General features: G+C 43.9%; 1 protein-coding gene across 5 annotated transcripts in view; it reads right to left on the bottom strand.

Moving 5' to 3' along the window:
• DOCK2 (dedicator of cytokinesis 2) overlaps positions 1 to 18,440 on the bottom strand; it is a 601,528-nt gene that overhangs the window by 89,780 nt on the left and 493,308 nt on the right. For 4 of the 5 annotated variants that reach the window (XM_033927247.1, XM_033927252.1, XM_033927251.1 and 1 more), the window contains one exon: positions 3,959 to 4,063. The exons of the other annotated variant lie outside the window; for it this stretch is intronic. In XM_033927247.1, the coding sequence (XP_033783138.1) occupies positions 3,959 to 4,063 (105 nt within the window). The remainder of the gene's footprint in view (positions 1 to 3,958; positions 4,064 to 18,440) is intronic. 5 annotated transcript variants of the gene reach the window in all.

Genomic DNA, 18,440 nt, shown 5'->3' with positions numbered 1-18,440 from the left:
GGTATTTTGAAATGATTTTAAAAACTCTACCGTGAAACCATCACCACCTGGAGTGGATCCAACTCTAAGGGATTTCAACGCTGTTTGCAATTCTTTTAATGATATAGGCTCTTCAGGACTTCCTTTTATATGTTCAGGAATTTTAGGTCCCTCTAATAATTTTAAAAATTATAAACCATCTTTTTATTTATCTAAATAAGGCTCAGAAGAATAAAGAGCTTTATAAAATATTAAAAATTGTTTTAGAATAGGTTCAACTTGAGTGTAAGTATCACCTTTCTCATCTTTAATTGCAATTATTTTTGACTTTTTTTTTTTTTTTTTGCTTTAAGATAATTTGCCAATAATCTTCCTGCCTTATTTGAATTTCCATAATACAAAGCTTGCTGAGAAAATAAATCATTCCTTACCAATTTGGAAGAAATCTCATTATATTTACATTTAGCTTTTAAAAGATCCTGGAATACAGAGTACTCCCATTTATCAATCAATTTTGATTCCAAAAATTTAATTTCTTGCTCTAGATTGGAAAATTGTTGTTTGATCTGTTTCCTAATATATGCCGAAAAAGAAATAATTTGTCCTCTCACGGTTGCCTTAAAAACATCCTATAAAGTTTCAATAGAGATTCCTTCAGTGGCATTAATTTGGAAATATTCATTCATTTTTATATTAAATTTTTCACAAAATTTTGGATCTGCAAGCAGTGTCTACCATCTCCTATTTTAAGTTCAACCCACACACCCTCCATGATCAGATAAAATAATTGGGTCTATGGAGGCTTGTGTTATCTGTTGTACTAATTGGTTTGAAACAAAAATGTAATCTATTCTTGAAAAAAATAAGACATCCCCCCCAAATAAGTCCTAATGTGGTTTTTGGACCCCAAATTAATATATGAGCATAAATACATCTTAACAAAGAACTTCAACTACATAAGTTGAGTAATACAATATAAAGAAATAAGAATCTAGAAGAATAATATGAATTAATATACCAGCAGCTGAAGTCCTATATAGTTATGTCATACTAGGTTCGTTCCAGTGACATGTGGTCAAGGCCTTCAGGAGATTCACCCCACCCCCTAAAGGCCCTGAGGGCACTACTCTGAATTTTATTGGTTGAACAGGCACATGCTGCTCAGCCAATCAAATTCAGATCAGTACTTTCAGGGGATTCAGAGAATCCCCAGCCCAAAAGCCTTGCTTTTTTGTTTGTTTGATATAGTTTTACTGGTTGAGCAGGCTGCCTACTCAACAAATCAAACTGCCTCAAGCAAAAAGTAAACAAACAACAACAAAAAAGCAGGGCTGTAGAGCTGGGGATTCACTGAATCCCTTGAAAGCCCTCACTGCACACCACTGCTCAGACAAATGGTGACGGAACCCACAAGGGAAAAAGCGATATTGGATCTGGTCCTCACAAATGGAAAGAGTATCTCTAATGTTCAAGTGGGTGCTTACCTGGGAAGTAGTTTGGTTTGATATAACGGATAAAGTGTAGAGCGGCCGCACGATACTTAAAGACCTAGATTTCAAACGTATGGACTTTAATGCAATGGGAGAGTACCTGAAGAAAGAGCTGTTAGGATAGGAGGACATAAGAGAAATGGAAAGACAGTGGTCTAAGCTGAAAGGAGCGGAAAAAATGGCTACGGACCTTTATGTGAAGAAAATCAATATAAACAAGAGAAAAAGGAAGCCGATATGGTTCTCCAAACTAGGGCAGAGAAAATAAAGGTGAAAGAGTTGGCGTTCGTGAAATATAAAAAAACCCAGGAAGAGGAGTGCAGAAAGGACTATAAGGTGAAACTGAAAGAAGCCAAGAGAGAGATATGTCTGGTGAAAGCACAGGCGGAAGAACAAATGGCTAAAAATGTAAAAAAAGGAAGACAAAATTTTTTTCAGATATATTAGTGAAACGAGGAAGATGAAAAATGGAATTGCTAAACTAAAAGATGCTGGGAACCGATATGTGGAGAGTGATGAGGAAAAAGCAAATGTGCTAAACAAATACTTCTGTTTCTGTGTTCACAGAAGAAAATCCTGGAGAAGGACCGAGATTGTCTGGCAAAGTTACACGAGAAAATGGAGTAGATTCTGCGCCGTTCATGGAGGAGAGTGTTTATGAGCAACTTGAAAAACTGAAGGTGGACAAAGCGATGGGACCAGACGGGATCCATCCCAGGATACTAAGGGAGCTCAGAGAGGTTCTGGCGAGTCCAATTAAAGACCTGTTCAACAAATCTCTGGAGACGGGAGTGATTCCTTGGGATTGGAGGAGAGCGGATGTGGTCCCTATTCATAAAAGTGGTCACAGGGATGAAGCAGGAAACTACAGACCGGTGAGCCTCACTTCAGTTGTTGGAAAAATAAAGGAAGTGTTGCTGAAAGAAAGGATAGTGTACTTCCTTGAATCTAATGGGTTACAGGATCCGAGGCAACATGGCTTTACAAAAGGTAAATTGTGCCAAACGAACCTGATTGAATTTTTGATTGGGTGACCAGAGAGCTACATTGAGGACATATGCTAGATGTAATTTACTTAGGTTTCAGCAAAGCCTTTGATACAGTTCCTCATAGGAGGCTGTTGAACAAACTTGAAGGGCTGAAGTTAGGATCCAAAGTGGTGAACTAGGTTAGAAACTGGCTGGCGGACAGACGCCAGAGGGTGGTGGTTAATGGAAGTCGCTCGGAGGAAGGAAAGGTGAGTAGTGGAGTCCCTCAGGGTTCGGTGCTGGGGCCAATCCTGTTCAATATGTTTGTGAGTGACATTGCTGAAGGGTTAGAAGGAAAAGTGTGCCTTTTTGCAGATGATACCAAGATTTGTAACAGAGTAAACACCGAAGAGGGAGTGGAAAATATGAAAAAGGATCTGCAAAAGTTAGAGGAATGGTCTAATGCCTGGCAACTAAAATTCAATGCAAAGAAATGCAGAGTAATGCATTTGGGGATTAATAATCGGAAGGAACCGTATATGCTGGGTGGAGAGAAGCTGATATGCACGGATGGGGAGAAGGACCTTGGGGTGATAGTGTCCGAAGATCTAAAGGTGAAAAAACAGTGTGACAAGGCAGCTGCTGCCAGAAGGATGCTGGGCTATATAAAAAGAGGTATAGCCAGTAGAAGGAAGAAGGTATTGAGGCCCCTGTACAGGTCATTGGTGAGGCCCCACTTGGAGTATTATGTTCAGTTTTGGAGACCGTATCTGGCGAAGGACGTAAGAAGACTTGAAGCAGTCCAGAGGAGGGCGACAAAAATGATAGGAGGATTTTGCCAGAAGATATATGAGGAGAGACTGGAAGCCCTGAATATGTATACCCTAGAGGAAATGAGGGACAGGGGAGATATGATTCAGATGTTCAAATACTTGAAGGGTATTAACGTAGAACAAAATCTTTTCCAGAGAAAGGAAAATGGTAAAACCAGAGGACATACCACCAGAGGGGTGGTAGATTCAAGAGCAATGTTAGGAAATTCTACTTTATGGAGAGGGTGGTGGAGAGGAAAACGGTGACTGAGTTCAAAGAAGTGTGGGATGAACATAGAGGATCTAGAATCAGAAAATAATATTAAAAATTGAACTAAGGCCAGTACTGGGCAGACTTGCACAGTCTGTGTCTGTATATGGCCGTTTGGTGGAGGATAGGCTGGAGAGGGCTTCAATGGCTGGGAGGGTGTAGATGGGCTGGAGTAGGATTTAACAGAGATTTCGGCAGTTGGAACCCAAGCACAGTACCCGGTAGAGCTTTGGATTCTTGCCCAGAAATAGCTAAAAGAAAAAATTAAAAAAAATTGAATCAGGTTGGGCAGACTGGTCTTTATCTTCCATCATCTACTATGTTACTATGTTCAAATCTTACATTTTGTTTTCTTTTTTTGTTTTTATTTTTCCTTCGTGCATATTTTGCCCAGTTACTAGACTGGAGTGTTACATATCTTTATAAAGAGAGATTTACCCGAAGGAATGTGGGGAATCCTTGTCCATAATATCCCACGGCATAGTAATCAGGCTTAGGTCTTAGAATCTTCATAATGCTCTCATAGAATTTTGCCTGCTGTATCTGAATGCAAAACAAAGAGAGATGATAAGTTCCTGAGCTTCACTGTTGGGCAGCAGACAATTTGATGTAACACTTGTGGATTTCTTTTTTGTTTCTCAGGACCAAATTTGATCGATTTGCCAAATAAGCATATTAAGCATGACCTTGACGTTTCAAAGTGATTTACAGATGTCCCGTGTAAATGGTACAGGTTGCTATGACAACTTACCATTGGCTCCACTGAAATCAGCAAGGCAACATCCAGTTAGCTGAGATCCTACTACTGCTACTCCTTATCAAGTTTCAAGTTTATTTAACTCTTGATATATCGCCTATTTAAATATTCTAAGCGATGTACATAATATAATAAAACATAGAAACATTAATATACATTTAAAAACAGCAAATTTCAATAATGACTAACAGGAAAGCGAGGGAAAGGGGGCAAAGTTACAATAAGGGCATAGGAAAAAAGGGAAAAAACAAAAGGTTGGGTAAATAGTTACAAGGCACTCTTTAAGAAAGTTAATTTAAGCAAAGTATATACATTAGAGCTTTAAAGATCATGATGGAGCAGACCAAAAGATAAGACAAACAAGACTCGCAGACAAGATACATAAGAAGTGTTCATTATAGAACTAAGAAATAGAGAAAACAACAGCTTATAAAGACCATATGCCTACCCAGAGCAATCATCCCTTCCATTCCATCAGAAATCCTATGGTCTTTTCCCATGCTTTCTTAAATTCAGCCACAGTCTCCACCCTTTTATGCATCCTTTTAATAAAGAAATATCTCCTTTGATTACTCTTGATTAATTCTAAATGGGCTGCGAGGACTGGCACAGGATGTAGAAGTAGAAGGGATGCTGGGAAACAGCGATCACAATATGATCCGCTTCAACCTGGAAATAGGGGCAAAACATAGGTCCAGAATGACGGCCATGGAGCTTAACTTCCAAAAAGGGAATTACGAAGAGATGAGACGCATGTTGGGGAAGAAGATTAAGAAGATGATAAACACTGTAAAAACGCTAGAGCAAGCTTGGTCTCTTTTTAAGGATATGGTCACCGAGGCGCAAAATCTATATATACCGTGTATCAACAAGGGATCAAAGAGGAAAAAGAATAAAGAACCGATGTGGCTCACTGTAGAGGTTAAGGAAGCGATCAGAGACAAAAAAGACCTTATTTAAGGAATGAAAAAGATCAAAAACAGATGAAAACTGGAATAAGCACAAACATCAACGTAGTTGCCATAAGGCAGTAAAAGGGGCCAAAAGAGACTATGAGGAAAAAATAGCCAAGGAGGTGAAAAACATCAAGATGTTCTTTCCATATATTAAAGGGAAATGACCCGCGAAGGAAGCGGTGGGACCGTTGGATGACCTAGGAATAAAGGGAGCGCTAAAGGAGGACAAAGCAATCGCCGACAGACTGAACACGTTTTTTTGCGTCTGTATTTACCGAAGAGGATATACACAGCCATAAGGCTATATGCTGGAAGTGAAAACGGGAAACTGACAGGGTTAACGGTCAGTCTATGCAGGCATGAGGTATGCAGGGAGTCTATGCAGGCAGAGGTATGCAGGCAGATTGATAGGCTTAAGAGCGATAAATCCCCGGGACCAGATGGCATCCATCTGAGAGTCATCAAGGAACTGAAAGGGACCCTAGCTGAACTGCTCCAACTAATAGCCAATCTGTCGATTGAATCAGGAAAGATTCTGGAGGACTGGAAAGTAGCGAATGTTACACCGATATTCAAAAAAGGTTCGAAGGGAGACCCGTGAAACTACAGACCGGTGAGTCTGACCTCAGTACCGGGAAAGATGATAGAGGCGCTGATAAAGGACTGGGCCGCCGCGTGAGCGGACTGCTGGGCACGATGGACCTCGGGTCTGACCCAGCAGAGGCATTTCTTATGTTCTTATGTTCATTGATCACCTTGACGGGCACGGGCTGATGAGGACCAGTCAGCATGGTTTCAGCAAAGGCAGATCTTGTTTAACAAAACTGCTGCACTTCTTCGAGGGAGTAAACAGTCAGATAGACAAGGGAGACCCGGTCAACATGGTATATCTTGACTTTCAGAAGGCGTTTGATAAGGTTCTACATGAACGACTACTTCGGAAAATTGCAAGTCATGGAATCGAGGGTGAAGTACTCACGTGGATTAAAAACTGGCTGGAGCACAGGAAACAGAGAGTGGGGGTAAATGGACAATATTCGGACTGGAAGAGCATCACCAGCAGGGTGCCGCAGGGCTCGGTGCTTGGACCCATGGTCTTCAACATCTTTATAAACGATCTGAACATAGGTACGATGAGCGAGGTGATAAAATTTGCGGACGATACGAAGTTATTCAGAATAGTGAACATGCAGGGGGATTGCGAAGATCTACAACGTGACATAATCAGGCTCGAGGAATGGGCATCGACATGGCAGATAAGTTTCAAAGTGGACAAGTGTAAAGTGATGCATGTCGGTAGCAAAAATCTCATGCACAAATACAGGATGTCTGGGGCGGTACTTGGAGAGACCTCCCAGGAAAGGGACTTGAGAGTTCTGATCGACAAGTCGATGAAGCCGTCTACACAATGTGCGATGGCGGTGAAAAGGACGAATAGAATGCTAGGAATGATAAAGAAGGGGATCATGAACAGATTGGAGAAGGTTTCATGCCGCTGTACCGGGCCATGGTGCGCCCTCACCTGGAGTACCTCATATAGCACTGGTTGCCGTACATGAAGAAGGACACGGTACTACTCAAAAGAGTCCAGAGAAAAGTGACTAAGCTGGTTAAGGGGTTGGAGGAGCTGCTGTACATCGAAAGATTAGAGAAACTGGGCATCTTCTCTCTTGAACAGAGGAGATTGAGAGGGGACATGATCGAAACATTCAAGGTACTGAAGGGGATAGACTTAGTAGACAAGGACAGTGTTCACCCTCTCCAAGGTAGGGAGAACGAGAGGGCACTCGCTAAAGTTGAAAGGGGATAGATTCCGTACAAATGTAAGGAAATTCTTTTTCACCCAGAGTGTGGTGGAAAACTGGAACGCTCTGCCAGAGTCTGTCATAGAGGAAAACACCCTCCAGGGATTCAAGACAAAGTTAGAGAAGTTCCTGCTGAACAAGGACGTACGCTGGTAGGGCTAATTTCAGGGCACTGGTCTTTGACCAGATGGCCGCCGCATGAGCCAACTGCTGGGTATGATGGACCACTGGTCTGGCCCAGTAGCAGCAATTCTTATGTTCGAGTCTATCCCCTTTCCCTTTCAATCTATTGTGACTGTGACATATTTAGTAACATATTATTGACTATAATCACATCTAGATCCTTTTTTCTGGGCAATGACCTCTAACGTGGAACTCAGCATCACATAGCTATAGTTTATCATTTTGTACTTGCTTACATTAAATGTCATCTGCATTTTGATGCCCAGTCTCCCAAGGTCCTCATGCGATTTAAAGACTTTGAACAACTTTATGTCATCAGCAAATTTAATTATCTCACTAGTTATTTCCAACATATGAATAGCCTTACTGGGTCAGACCAATGGTCCATAAAGCCCAGTATCCCATCTTCACAGTGGCCAATCCAGGTCACTAGCACCTGGCCAAAACCCAAATAGCAACAACATTCCATGCTATTGATCCAGAGCAATCAGTGGCTTCCCCCATAACAGACTATGGACTTTTCCTTCAGGAAATTGTCCAAACCTTTCTTAAAACCTGCTACTTTAGCCACTCTTACCACATTCTCTGGTTCATAATCTGTTGCGCGTGAGACACCAGCCTGCCGACAATCCAGTGCTGACAATTCGGCGCAAGAAAGAAGCGCGCTGCAGAAAAACTTAATTTTAAAGAGCTCCGAAGCGGAGTGTGAGTGGGGAACCCCCCCTCTTTACTGCATAGTGTTTGTGCTGCTGTTGGGGGTTTGTAACCCTGCATTATAGAGAAAATGGAACTCTTTCTGATTTTTTTCGGGAAAAGTTCTGTTTTCTCTATAATGTGGGGGGTTGCACTGTCCACCCCCACCAATGGCAGCGCATCCCCTGTTGGAGCTCTTTAAAACAAAGTTTCCCCACGGCGCACTTCTTTCTTGCACTGAATTATCAGCGCTGGCTTGTCGGCACGATGGTGTCTGGCGCGTGATTATCCCATCACCCATTCTCTGGCAATGCGTTCCAGAGTTTAACTATTCTCTGAGTGAAGAAATATTGCCCATCTCTAGATCATTGATATATATGCAGTGTTCTCCCTAGCGTCTTTAGCCGGGCGCTGCGCCCCGCTAATTTAGGTGAGTCCCCGGCTGTCTTCTTCGAATGATGCGTTTCCCCCCAGTCAGTGTCTCACCTTTAAAACGCTCAAGTGCTAGCTCTGCGAGAAGATCCCCATGGAGGCAATGTGATGTGTAAGCAGTGCAGAGGTTTTTAGTGCGGGCCAGCGAGGTAAGTGCTCCGCTGCTCACATGAATTCTATGAGCACCGGAGCATTTCCTGTGATGGTCCGCGCTAAAAACCTGTAACGCAGGGGCAGATCCAAGATGGCCGCATGCAAGGTTGTCTGAGCTCTCCCTGAAGCTCCCTCAAATTCACTTACTTCTGTATTTTTTACTTGCCCAGAGCAATGCCGAAGAGGAGGGGACGTAGCGCTGCTGGAGCCTCGCAGCGCTCCAGAACAGCCGTCTTCGGCAACATCGAGGAGCCGGTGAGAAGAATGCAGGGCATGCCGATATCATCGGGGAGTCCTATGCAGGAGATGCACGGTGGAGGCGAACCTGTGCCATTCTCCATAGGGTTGGAGACATCGCTGAGCCCCGATGTGAGAGCACCTTCCCCACGTCCTCAGTCCACCAGTTCCCCGCGAGCGGATGTACTTCCAGAAGTCGGAGTTCACCTCCTCCTGGAGGCTAAGGAGAATGAGAGGGGGACTATGTTGCCGGATTCCTTGCCGGAGCAGAGGAACCTGAGCATGGAGACTGAGGAGGAGGTGGAGGGGGACAAACGAACTCGACAGGACGTTCGACGAGATATGTTGCCAGAGGGTAAGCTAACTCAATTAAAATTACACTCTGTTCAAATTGAGAAGCCCCAGGAGGTAACATTGGATTCTCTGTGGGATCTTGCAGCTAATTTGGAAAGATCTATAAATCCGAAATTACAACAACTGGAAAGGAAATTTAAAGATCATGAAACTGAGATTAAAAATTTAAAGATTGAAATTGAGGACTCTAAGACTTCAGTACAGAATGTCCACCAAGAATTAAAAGTCTCCAAGCAAATCACTGAGACATTAATTAAGGACAAAACTAACTTAAGAAGGAAGATGGAGGCAATGGAAAATTTTGCTCGAAACAATAACCTTAGATTGATTAATTTCCCTAGGGTTCCTATGATAGCCCCTAGGGAAATGTTGAAACGTTATATGATGGAAGTATAGGAGCTTTCTGAAGAGTCATTACCACCATTTACGCAGGTTTATTATCTCCCGCATAGGACCCAGGATCAGCAACAACAACAGAAATTGGGACAAGACTTAATGAATATATTTAATATTTTGGAAATATCTGACAAAGAATTAGTGACCCCAGTAACTTTACTTTTGACAGTAGCTCTCGCACCAGATAAAAACTGGTTGCTGAGACTTTTCTTTAAAAATAAACAAAAATAATTTTTAGGTTGTAAAATTCAGATGTTCCCAGATTTGGCTAGGGATACACAGAGAAGGAGATGTGGACGAGGACTACTGTGTCGTGAAGGAGATGTTGAAAAGCATGGAGAGCTTTGAGGATCGCTCTGAGTTCCAACTGATTTATATGACACTGACAATCTGCTGGTCCAGACGCCTTGAGTACGGAGACCATCGAGATGAGCGCCCCAAGCGTAGGTCGACGAGTCTGTCGTGAGGATCTTCTGATGAGGGGGCGTTTGAAAAAGCAAGCCTCTGGAAAGATTGGAAGAGAGCATCCACCAACGGAGAGACTTCTTCAAAGAAGGAGTGACTGTGATGTGTCGAGAAAGAGGATCGCAAACCTGTGTCCATTGAGATGCCAGGGTCCACTGAGGAATTCTGAGGTGAAGTCCGGCAAAAGGAGTCACGTGTACTGTGGAGGCCATGTGACCTAGAAGCCCCATCATGTGTCTCGCAGAGATGGAAGAGCGAGAAGACACTGTGTGACAGAGGTGAAGCAGAGCATCTAGACATTGTTGTGGAAGGAATGCTCTGAGTTGGATAGTATCCAGAACAGCTCCAATGAAGTGTAGAGTTTGTGAGGGCCGAAGGTGGGATTTGGGAAAATTGATTTCGAATCCCAAACTTTGTAGAAACCAAGTAGGCCGTTGGGTCGTTACAATAACCCCTTGAGATGTGGAATCTTTGATGAGCCAGTTGTCAAGGTAGGGAAATACCTGAAGACCATGGTTCCTTAGAGCTGCCGCTACCACAACCAGGCACTTGGTGAACACTCTGGGAGACGAGGCCAGGCCGAAGGGTAGAATTCTGTATTGAAAATGCAGATTCCCCACCCGAAATCTGAGGTATTGACGGGAGGCCGGATGAATGGGAATATGAGTATAGGCCTCCTTGAGATCTAGAGAGCATAACCAGTCGTTCTGCTCGAGAAGCCGATAGAGAGATGCCAGGGTCAACATTCGAAACTTTTCTTTGACTAAAAATTTGTTGAGAGCCCCGAGATCCAAAATGGGTCGCAGATCGCCCGTCTTCTTCGGAACAAGGAAGTAATGGGAGTAAAACCCCCTGTTCTGCTGTTCCAAGGGAACTGGTTCGATAGCATGAAGACGAAGCAGAGCTTGAGCTTCCTGAAGAAGAAGGGCGGTCTGAGATGGATTGGAAAGATACTCTCTTGGAGGAAGCTCTGGTGGATCCTGAGCAAAATGAAGAGAGTATCCTTCCCTTATGATGGTAAGTACCCAGAGGTCGGATGTAATGACCGTCCATCTGTTGTAAAAATAATGGAGACGATCTCCTATAGGGGGAAAAGGAGACAGACAGAATGGTAGAGGTTATGCTCTGTGTTAAACAGTCAAAAAGGCTGAGAAGCCTTAGGTGCAGCAGAAGGTTGGGGTTTCTGTTGCTTCTGAGGCGGCTGCTTCTTCAAAGGAGGGCGAGTGTAAGGCGCTGGCTTTGGAGGAAAACGCCTCTGGTAGATAACAGGAGGGCGTGTAGGCCTAGAAGGAGCTGGCTTAGGTTTAGGTCTGACTATGGAGGCAAAGGATTTAGCATGGTCAGACAATTTCTTGGTGGCTGCCTCGATGGATTCATCGAAAAGGTCATTGCCCTCACAAGGAATGTTCGCCAGGCGGTCCTGAAGGTTAGAGTCCATGTCAATGGTGCGAAGCCAGGCTAGACGACGCATGGCCACAGAGCAAGCTGCTGCTCGGGCAGAGAGCTCAAAAGCATCATAAGATGATTGCAGAAGATGGAGACGTAACTGAAAGAAAGAAGCAATTACTTCTTGAACTCAAAATGCATGGTATCATCCAAGTAATTCATAAATTTTGGCGAAAGAGTCAAAAGAAATTCAAAATAAGTGATAAAATAAAAATTATAATTAAGGACTCTAGAAGACATCATAGCATTTTGGTAGATGCGACGTCTGAATTTATCCATGGTTTTTCCTTCCTGGCCAGGAGGAACTGTGGCATAAACCCTAGAAGGATGGGATCTCTTTAAAGAGGATTCCACAAGCAGGAATTGATGAGACAACTGGGAGTTGTCAAAGCCTTTATGATGCACCATTTTATATCTGGAGTCCAACTTTCCTGGAACTGCTGGAATGGAAAAAGAAGTCTCCATGCATCTAGTAAAAGTCTGATCGAGAAGCTTATGTAGTGGAAGCTTAAGAGATTCAGTTGGAGGTTGAGGAAGATGCATGACCTCGAGGTATTATTTAGAATATTTAAAGCCAGTGTCCAATGGAACGTTCAAGTCAAGGCAGCTGGAGTCGAAGAGGAAGCCTCGGCAGGAAACCATGTTGCGAAGGAATCTGGAGACTTGGACGAGGCACTGGAAATCGGAATATCCTCGAGGGCCGGCATCGGAGACCTGGAACGAGGAGTTGGTGGTTTTGTCGAGGCCGGAGAGGATCGAGGCTTTGAGGAATGATGTCTAGAAGAATGGCTCGAAGCAGGCCTCAAGTGATGTCGAGAACTGTGTCTCGAACTGGATCTCGAGGACCGAGCAGAGTTCGCCTCGGAAGCAGAAGATCGAAGATCTATAGGCTTGGAGGAGGAGCCTTGAAGCACTTTCGAAGACTGCACACCCTTTGTAGAGTGTGAGATATCGTGTCGATGCACTCGCAAAGAATCTACTCATCTATTTTGTGCTTGGAAGCCCGACCAGACACTCGCAGAAACTCAGCTCCCTTAATCGAGTGTGGAGGATCAGACTGGGGCAAAGGCGCCTCGACCTCGCGGGAGACTGCTGCATGCCCAGGCTGGAGAAGAGTGAGCAGTGTGGGTCCCATGGTAGTAAGGACCTTAAGAATCTGCTCCTCCAAAGAGGTCTGGGACGAAGCCGGCAAGGAGGGTACCGCGTCTGAAACCGGCCCACCTAACATGGCTGAAGGATCCCGCACATTGATGTGAGAGTGTTTCGACTTGGGAGGCTTCGACACCTTAATCACCACTGGCGGAACCGAGTGCTGAGCTATCTGACCTGAGGAGAAGGGAGAAGATATGGCAGCCGAAGACGTCGAAGCAAGAGCCGCTCCGAAAGACGAAGGTCTGATGAGGCTCGAGGTGAAAGCAGCCGAAGGAGAGGCGTCGATGGAGGTCGAGGCCGAAGACACCTTCGATGTTGAGGGATTAGTAGACTCCATCTCGAAGAGGCTATCCACCAAGATGCAACAACGCTTAAAAGCACGAGGCTTAAGTGTTTGGCAAGGCAGGCACGAGGTAGGATGATGCGTCGGCCCAAGGCAGTTGAGGCAGGGTCCATGAGGGTCCTTGAGAGATATCGTGTGCTTGCACTTGCTACACTGTTTGAAACCGGTAACAGGCTGGGGCATAGACAAAAATACAGCCGACGCAAGGTTGAAGCCTGCGGGCTGCGGCCGAGCGGCCTGTACCGGGCGAACGGACGGAAGTAAACATTTTTTTTTTAAAGAAAGAAAAGTAACAATACAGCGATTCGAGAGAAAAATAAAACACAAACCGCGGTGAGAGAAGGCACGATCGACGAAGTAACCGGAGAGAGCCAAAAAGACGGACTTCTCGGCTCCGCGGAAAACTAAGAACTGAGGAGACGCGCCCTGTGCTAGGCGGGAAGGCACTCGTGCATGTGCGGTGCGGGCGACTCGAAACTTCTAGTTTCTTCAAGCAAGTCTGCTTGTGAGGCGTACGCATCGGGGCTCTGTCGGATGACGTCACCCATATGTGAGAATACCTGCCTGCTTGTCCTAGAATAAAAAATTTTATGTATAACAGAAAAGGAAATAGTAATATCGCCATCTGGTGGAAACAGTAAAAAAAGACAATGAATGTGAATGGGCTGCAAAGTAGAGAATGACATGGTGACAAAATTCATCACCGTTCCCGTCCCCGCGGATAACCGCGGGAAATAATCCCATGTCATTGTCTAGTGTCTATTTCAACCTCGGTCCTTTTACACCAGCATTCTTCAAAGCAAAGCTTGCGGGCAGTGGTTGTGCCCAATTATACTCTGATTCTTTCCTCTCTCCTTAAAGAATGACATGAAGACGGTTTCCCGCGGTTATCCGCGGGGACGGGAACGGTGAAGAATTTTGTCACCGTGTCATTCTCTACTGCAAAGTAAAAGATACAGTATTTCAATTACAATGGCGCCATCTGGTGGAAACAGTAAAAAAAAGTGAATGTGAATAGGCTGCAAAGTAAAAGATATTTAAAATAATGCGGTAATGGCCCCCTCCATTGGAAATCATCACAAAGGACAACAAATGAACAAAATGAAAAGAGATGTAAAGTAATATATAATATTTTTTAAAGTCTCAGTATTCAAACGGAAAAGGTGAAGGGCATCAAGCTCATGACTCTCTGTTTTTGTCGATGTCGCCTTACCTTAAAAACAAACACAGTCAAACTTTATGACACAGTTAATGATGCAACCAGTTTGGAACGGAACCAAAAGAGGTCAGTGAGAAAAAGGAACCGCACATGCCCAAAGGCATTCAAAAATCCCCAAGGGCTTCCCTTTCAAAGCTGCAGTAGGGAGTCCCCCGCGAGAAATGCACCAAAGCCCCTAGGGACATGCAGAGAAAGTGAAATGCCATGTGTCAATACAGAAAACACCCACAAATACATAGCAAAATAAAATAAAAATCAACCTGTAGGTAAATCGTGGGCGAGAAAATAAACATACAATTTAAATAAGCTGAAACTAAGGGGGAAAATATATGTATAATAGTAATGTAGTAATATCACCATCTTGTGCAGATGGTAAAAAAAGACAATGAATGATGAATGGGCTGCAAAGTAAAAGATACAGTATTTCAATTACAATGGCACCATCTGGTGGAAACAATAAAAATGGCAATGAATGGAATGGCTCCCTGCGCTAAAAACTGCCATAGCAGTTTGGATAGAATAGTTTATCACATGGACAAATTATGATGTAAACAACTTGATAAGCATTGCAATCGGATGAATGATGTATATTGAAACCTTTATTAGTATGTGGATCTGTGAAGGAATCAATGCATACCACACGTTTTCAGACAGAGCAGCAACCGCAGGCTCGTTGGCCAGTGTATGCAGGTAGCTGAGTGTCTGAGCCAGGTAAAATAGATGGCATCAAGATCTCACATAGATTCCTGTTTCTCGTATAGGCAATAGTAAGCCTCGCTTTTAAAGCATGAATGGTGACCAGGCAACATCAATAATATTTTATATAGGGAAGAAAAGAGACTCCGTTATCAGCTTAATACCCTTCACTATTATGGTCTGAATGCTGATATTTATTATATTGCCTTTTTTTTTTTTTTCCTCTGTCTGACAGCAGTGACTCTGGGCAACGGCCAGGGATGGATTTCCGATGGGTGATCTGTGCCTAGAGGTGTCTTTTGCCATGACTTTAAAGAGTGAGCTGCATCTGCTGTCTTCTGCGCAGGCTTTAACCTGACCTATGGTTAATTGGAGGGGGTTCCCCACTTCCTTTATTTGGTTTTAGAATTTTAATTTGTGAACCCCTTTGACTTCTATTACAAATAAGTTCAGAATAAACAATAACTCTGAACTGTACAGAACTCCAGAGTCTCATAGGGTCTCCACTAGCTCCAAAAACTGATGAAAGCAGATAAAAAGCTCTAATAGGAGGGAGAGCTCATATATGCTGGGAGGAATAAAGATTAGAACAGGAAGAGAAGGCAGTCAAAAATCAGCTTAGAGGCAAGTGAGATGTGAATGGAGCCTCCAACCCAGAGCTCTAGTAATGGACCTCGCTCCTGCCCACAACATCGCCAGTGCCAAGACCCTCTCTCACACACACAGAGTTCTTCTATAACATCGCCTCCTATTCTAGTATACTTGCTCTCCCAATGCACCTTCTTTCTGCTCTGCTGTTCCAGTTCCGAGACCCTCACACAGACAAAGAGATCCTTCTGCCAATGCATCTCGCTCCTTCCCTGGTACGGAGACCCTCATACACAGATCTCTGCCAATGCACCTCATTCCTGCCCTGCAGCACCCTCTCTACTGCCTTCAGCTACCTATTCCATTCATTCTCTACATGTATCATTTCATTTGTCATACTTGTGTATCACATTCTTACAACTTCTAGATGTGTGATGGTCACATGAGACTCTGCTGAAAATCTGCTTTCCAGCTATCTGTATTGTGTTCATGCTATTACAGGGGTCTCAAAGTCCCTCCTTGAGGGCCGCAATCCAGTCGGGTTTTCAGGATTTCCCCAATGAATATGCATGAGATCTATGTGCATGCACTGCTTTCAATGCATATTCACTGGGGAAATCCTGAAAACCCAACTGGATTGCGGCCCTCGAGGAGGGACTTTGAGATCCCTGTGCTTATTATGACTATCAGAGGGACACTTGCATAGGGCTCTGAAGGTCTGCTCTTCAGCTGTCTGTGCTGTATACAAGCTGTATACAAACTGTGTGCGTCTTATTAGAAAATTCTCAGGAGGAAATCGAATACCAAGGAACATAGGTTATTTCACTGGTTTTTGAGCAGGACCTGAATTTAATTATGAAGGCCTTTTTTCGATTTCCCCATAGTCTTTTTATGGGACAAAAAATTAGAATTTTCCCAGATATTACTAAAATAACACAGGACCGCAGAAAGTTGTTTCTAGTTGTGATGGAAGAAGCTGTAAAAATGGGATCAAATTTCTTGTTATCCTATCCATGTAAATGTCAGATAAAATATGTATTTGTTGAGCCAGAGCAGCTTCAAACCTTTTTGGATGCAAAAAAATTAATGCAATAGTATTAAAGCTGAAAAGAAAAGAAGACCGGTTTATACTGCATTAAGCTTTACTTGTGCGATGTCTTCTACTGCGAGCACTGCCAACTGCCTCGCGGGGCCCTGGCTAAGCATCATCTGGTAACCCCTGCTCAGGGCCGGGTGAGCCACAGCCTGAGCCCCCACAAGATCGCCACCTGCACGGCCCACGAGCTGGAGAACCACAGCATGTACCTTCTGCTACCAGTGCCTGGAGTTGGGCAAACATTCCAGGGGCCATGTGGAAGCTGCACAAGGTGAGTGCACATAATTAGTGCTGGAGGGGTGCAGTAGCAACCAACACAATCTGTGCATTGGCACTCCACACGGGCGGGCCACCTCGAGGGATGGCAGGATGGGCAAGCTGCAAACATAGAGAGGCTAAATAAATAGCTTAGCCCGCACTGAAAGGATAATTGGGATACCCTGTGTTCATTTGGTTGATTTTGCGGGCACGGTGGGGGCGGAGAGCAGTGCTGCACGCTGCAAGCTTCCCTGAGTACTTATCAGCTTGTGGGGGTTGTGTGTTCTCACTGCTTTTCCTTTCCCAGAGTGCATTGCCAAAATCCAGGCTTCCTTTTCTGCAATGCAAAGGATTTTCTGCAGAAAGGGGAATTAGCAGAGGAGTTGTGGACGTGCTAGGCAGTTTGGCTACTGAGGGGAAAGGCAATACTTAAAATGTAAACAAGCTTAAACTAATCTGACCTTTCAGAAGGAAGCAGGGTAACAGGAGGGGCCTAGTTACTAACAATTTTATCCTGTTTGGTGCCTATGGGAATGGAAAAATATGAGTTCTTAGTAAATAGGACTCTCATTTTAGATTTTTATTTTACTGGCCTTTTCCTTTCAAATCTTTGCTGAAAGACAGTTATATTCAGGTACACTGTTAATCTTTGTGCAAGTGGACTTAGAAATCAAGTTGTAATTAGGTTTGTATGCATTCTGACTGGATATAAATCTAAATTACTCAAAATTGATGTTTGAAAGGTTTAAATTTAGGGAACGACCTAGAGGTGGGAACAAAATGTGAGGTTATTAAATTTGCGGATGACACCAAACTATACAGCAGGGTTAAAACCATGGAAGACTACGAAGATTTCCAAAAGGATCTAACGACACTGGAAGAGTGGGCCAAAAAGTGGCAAATGAGCTTCAACATAGGGAAATGCAAGGTCATGCATGTGGGGAAAAAGAACCCGATGTTCAGCTACAAAATGGGGGGATTACTACTAGGGGTAAGTAACCTTGAAAAAGACCTGGGAGTGATGGTAGACACAACACTGAAGGCGTCGGCGCAGTGCGCCACAGCATCGAAGAAAGCAAACAAAATGTTGGGTATCATTAAAAAGGGTATCACCACCAGGTCGAAGGAAGTCATCCTGCCACTATATCGTGCAATGGTGCGGCCGCATCTGGAATACTGTGTCCAGTACTGGTCGCCGTACCTCAAAAAGGACATGGCGGTACTTGAGGGAGTCCAGAGAAGAGCAACTAAGCTGATAAAGGGTATGGAAAATCTCTCATATACTGACAGATTGAAACAGTTAGGACTGTTCTCCCTGGAAAAGTGGAGACTTAGGGGAGACATGATAGAAACCTTCAAGATCCTGAAAGGCATAGAGAAAGTAGACAGGGACATATTTTTCAAACTAAGGAGGACCACAAGTACAAGGGGGCACTTGGAGAAATTGAAAGGGGACAGGTTTAGAACAAACGCTAGGAAGTTCTTTTTCACCCAGAGGGTGGTGGATACATGGAATGTGCTTCCAGAGGCTGTGGTAGATAGGAGCACTGTACAGGGCTTCAAGGAAGGCTTGGATAGGTTCCTAGAGGACAAAGGAATTGAGGGGTATAGATAAGTGTAGAGATGGGTTATAGGGATAGGAGTAGAGGTAAGTTACAGGACTAGGAGTAGAGATAGGTTATAAAGCTAGT

This window comes from Geotrypetes seraphini, chromosome 18, assembly GCF_902459505.1.
Source record: "Geotrypetes seraphini chromosome 18, aGeoSer1.1, whole genome shotgun sequence".
Lineage (NCBI taxonomy): Eukaryota > Metazoa > Chordata > Amphibia > Gymnophiona > Dermophiidae > Geotrypetes > Geotrypetes seraphini.
Note: the sequence above shows the minus strand (reverse complement) of the source record. Positions and strands in the feature narration are given on the sequence as shown.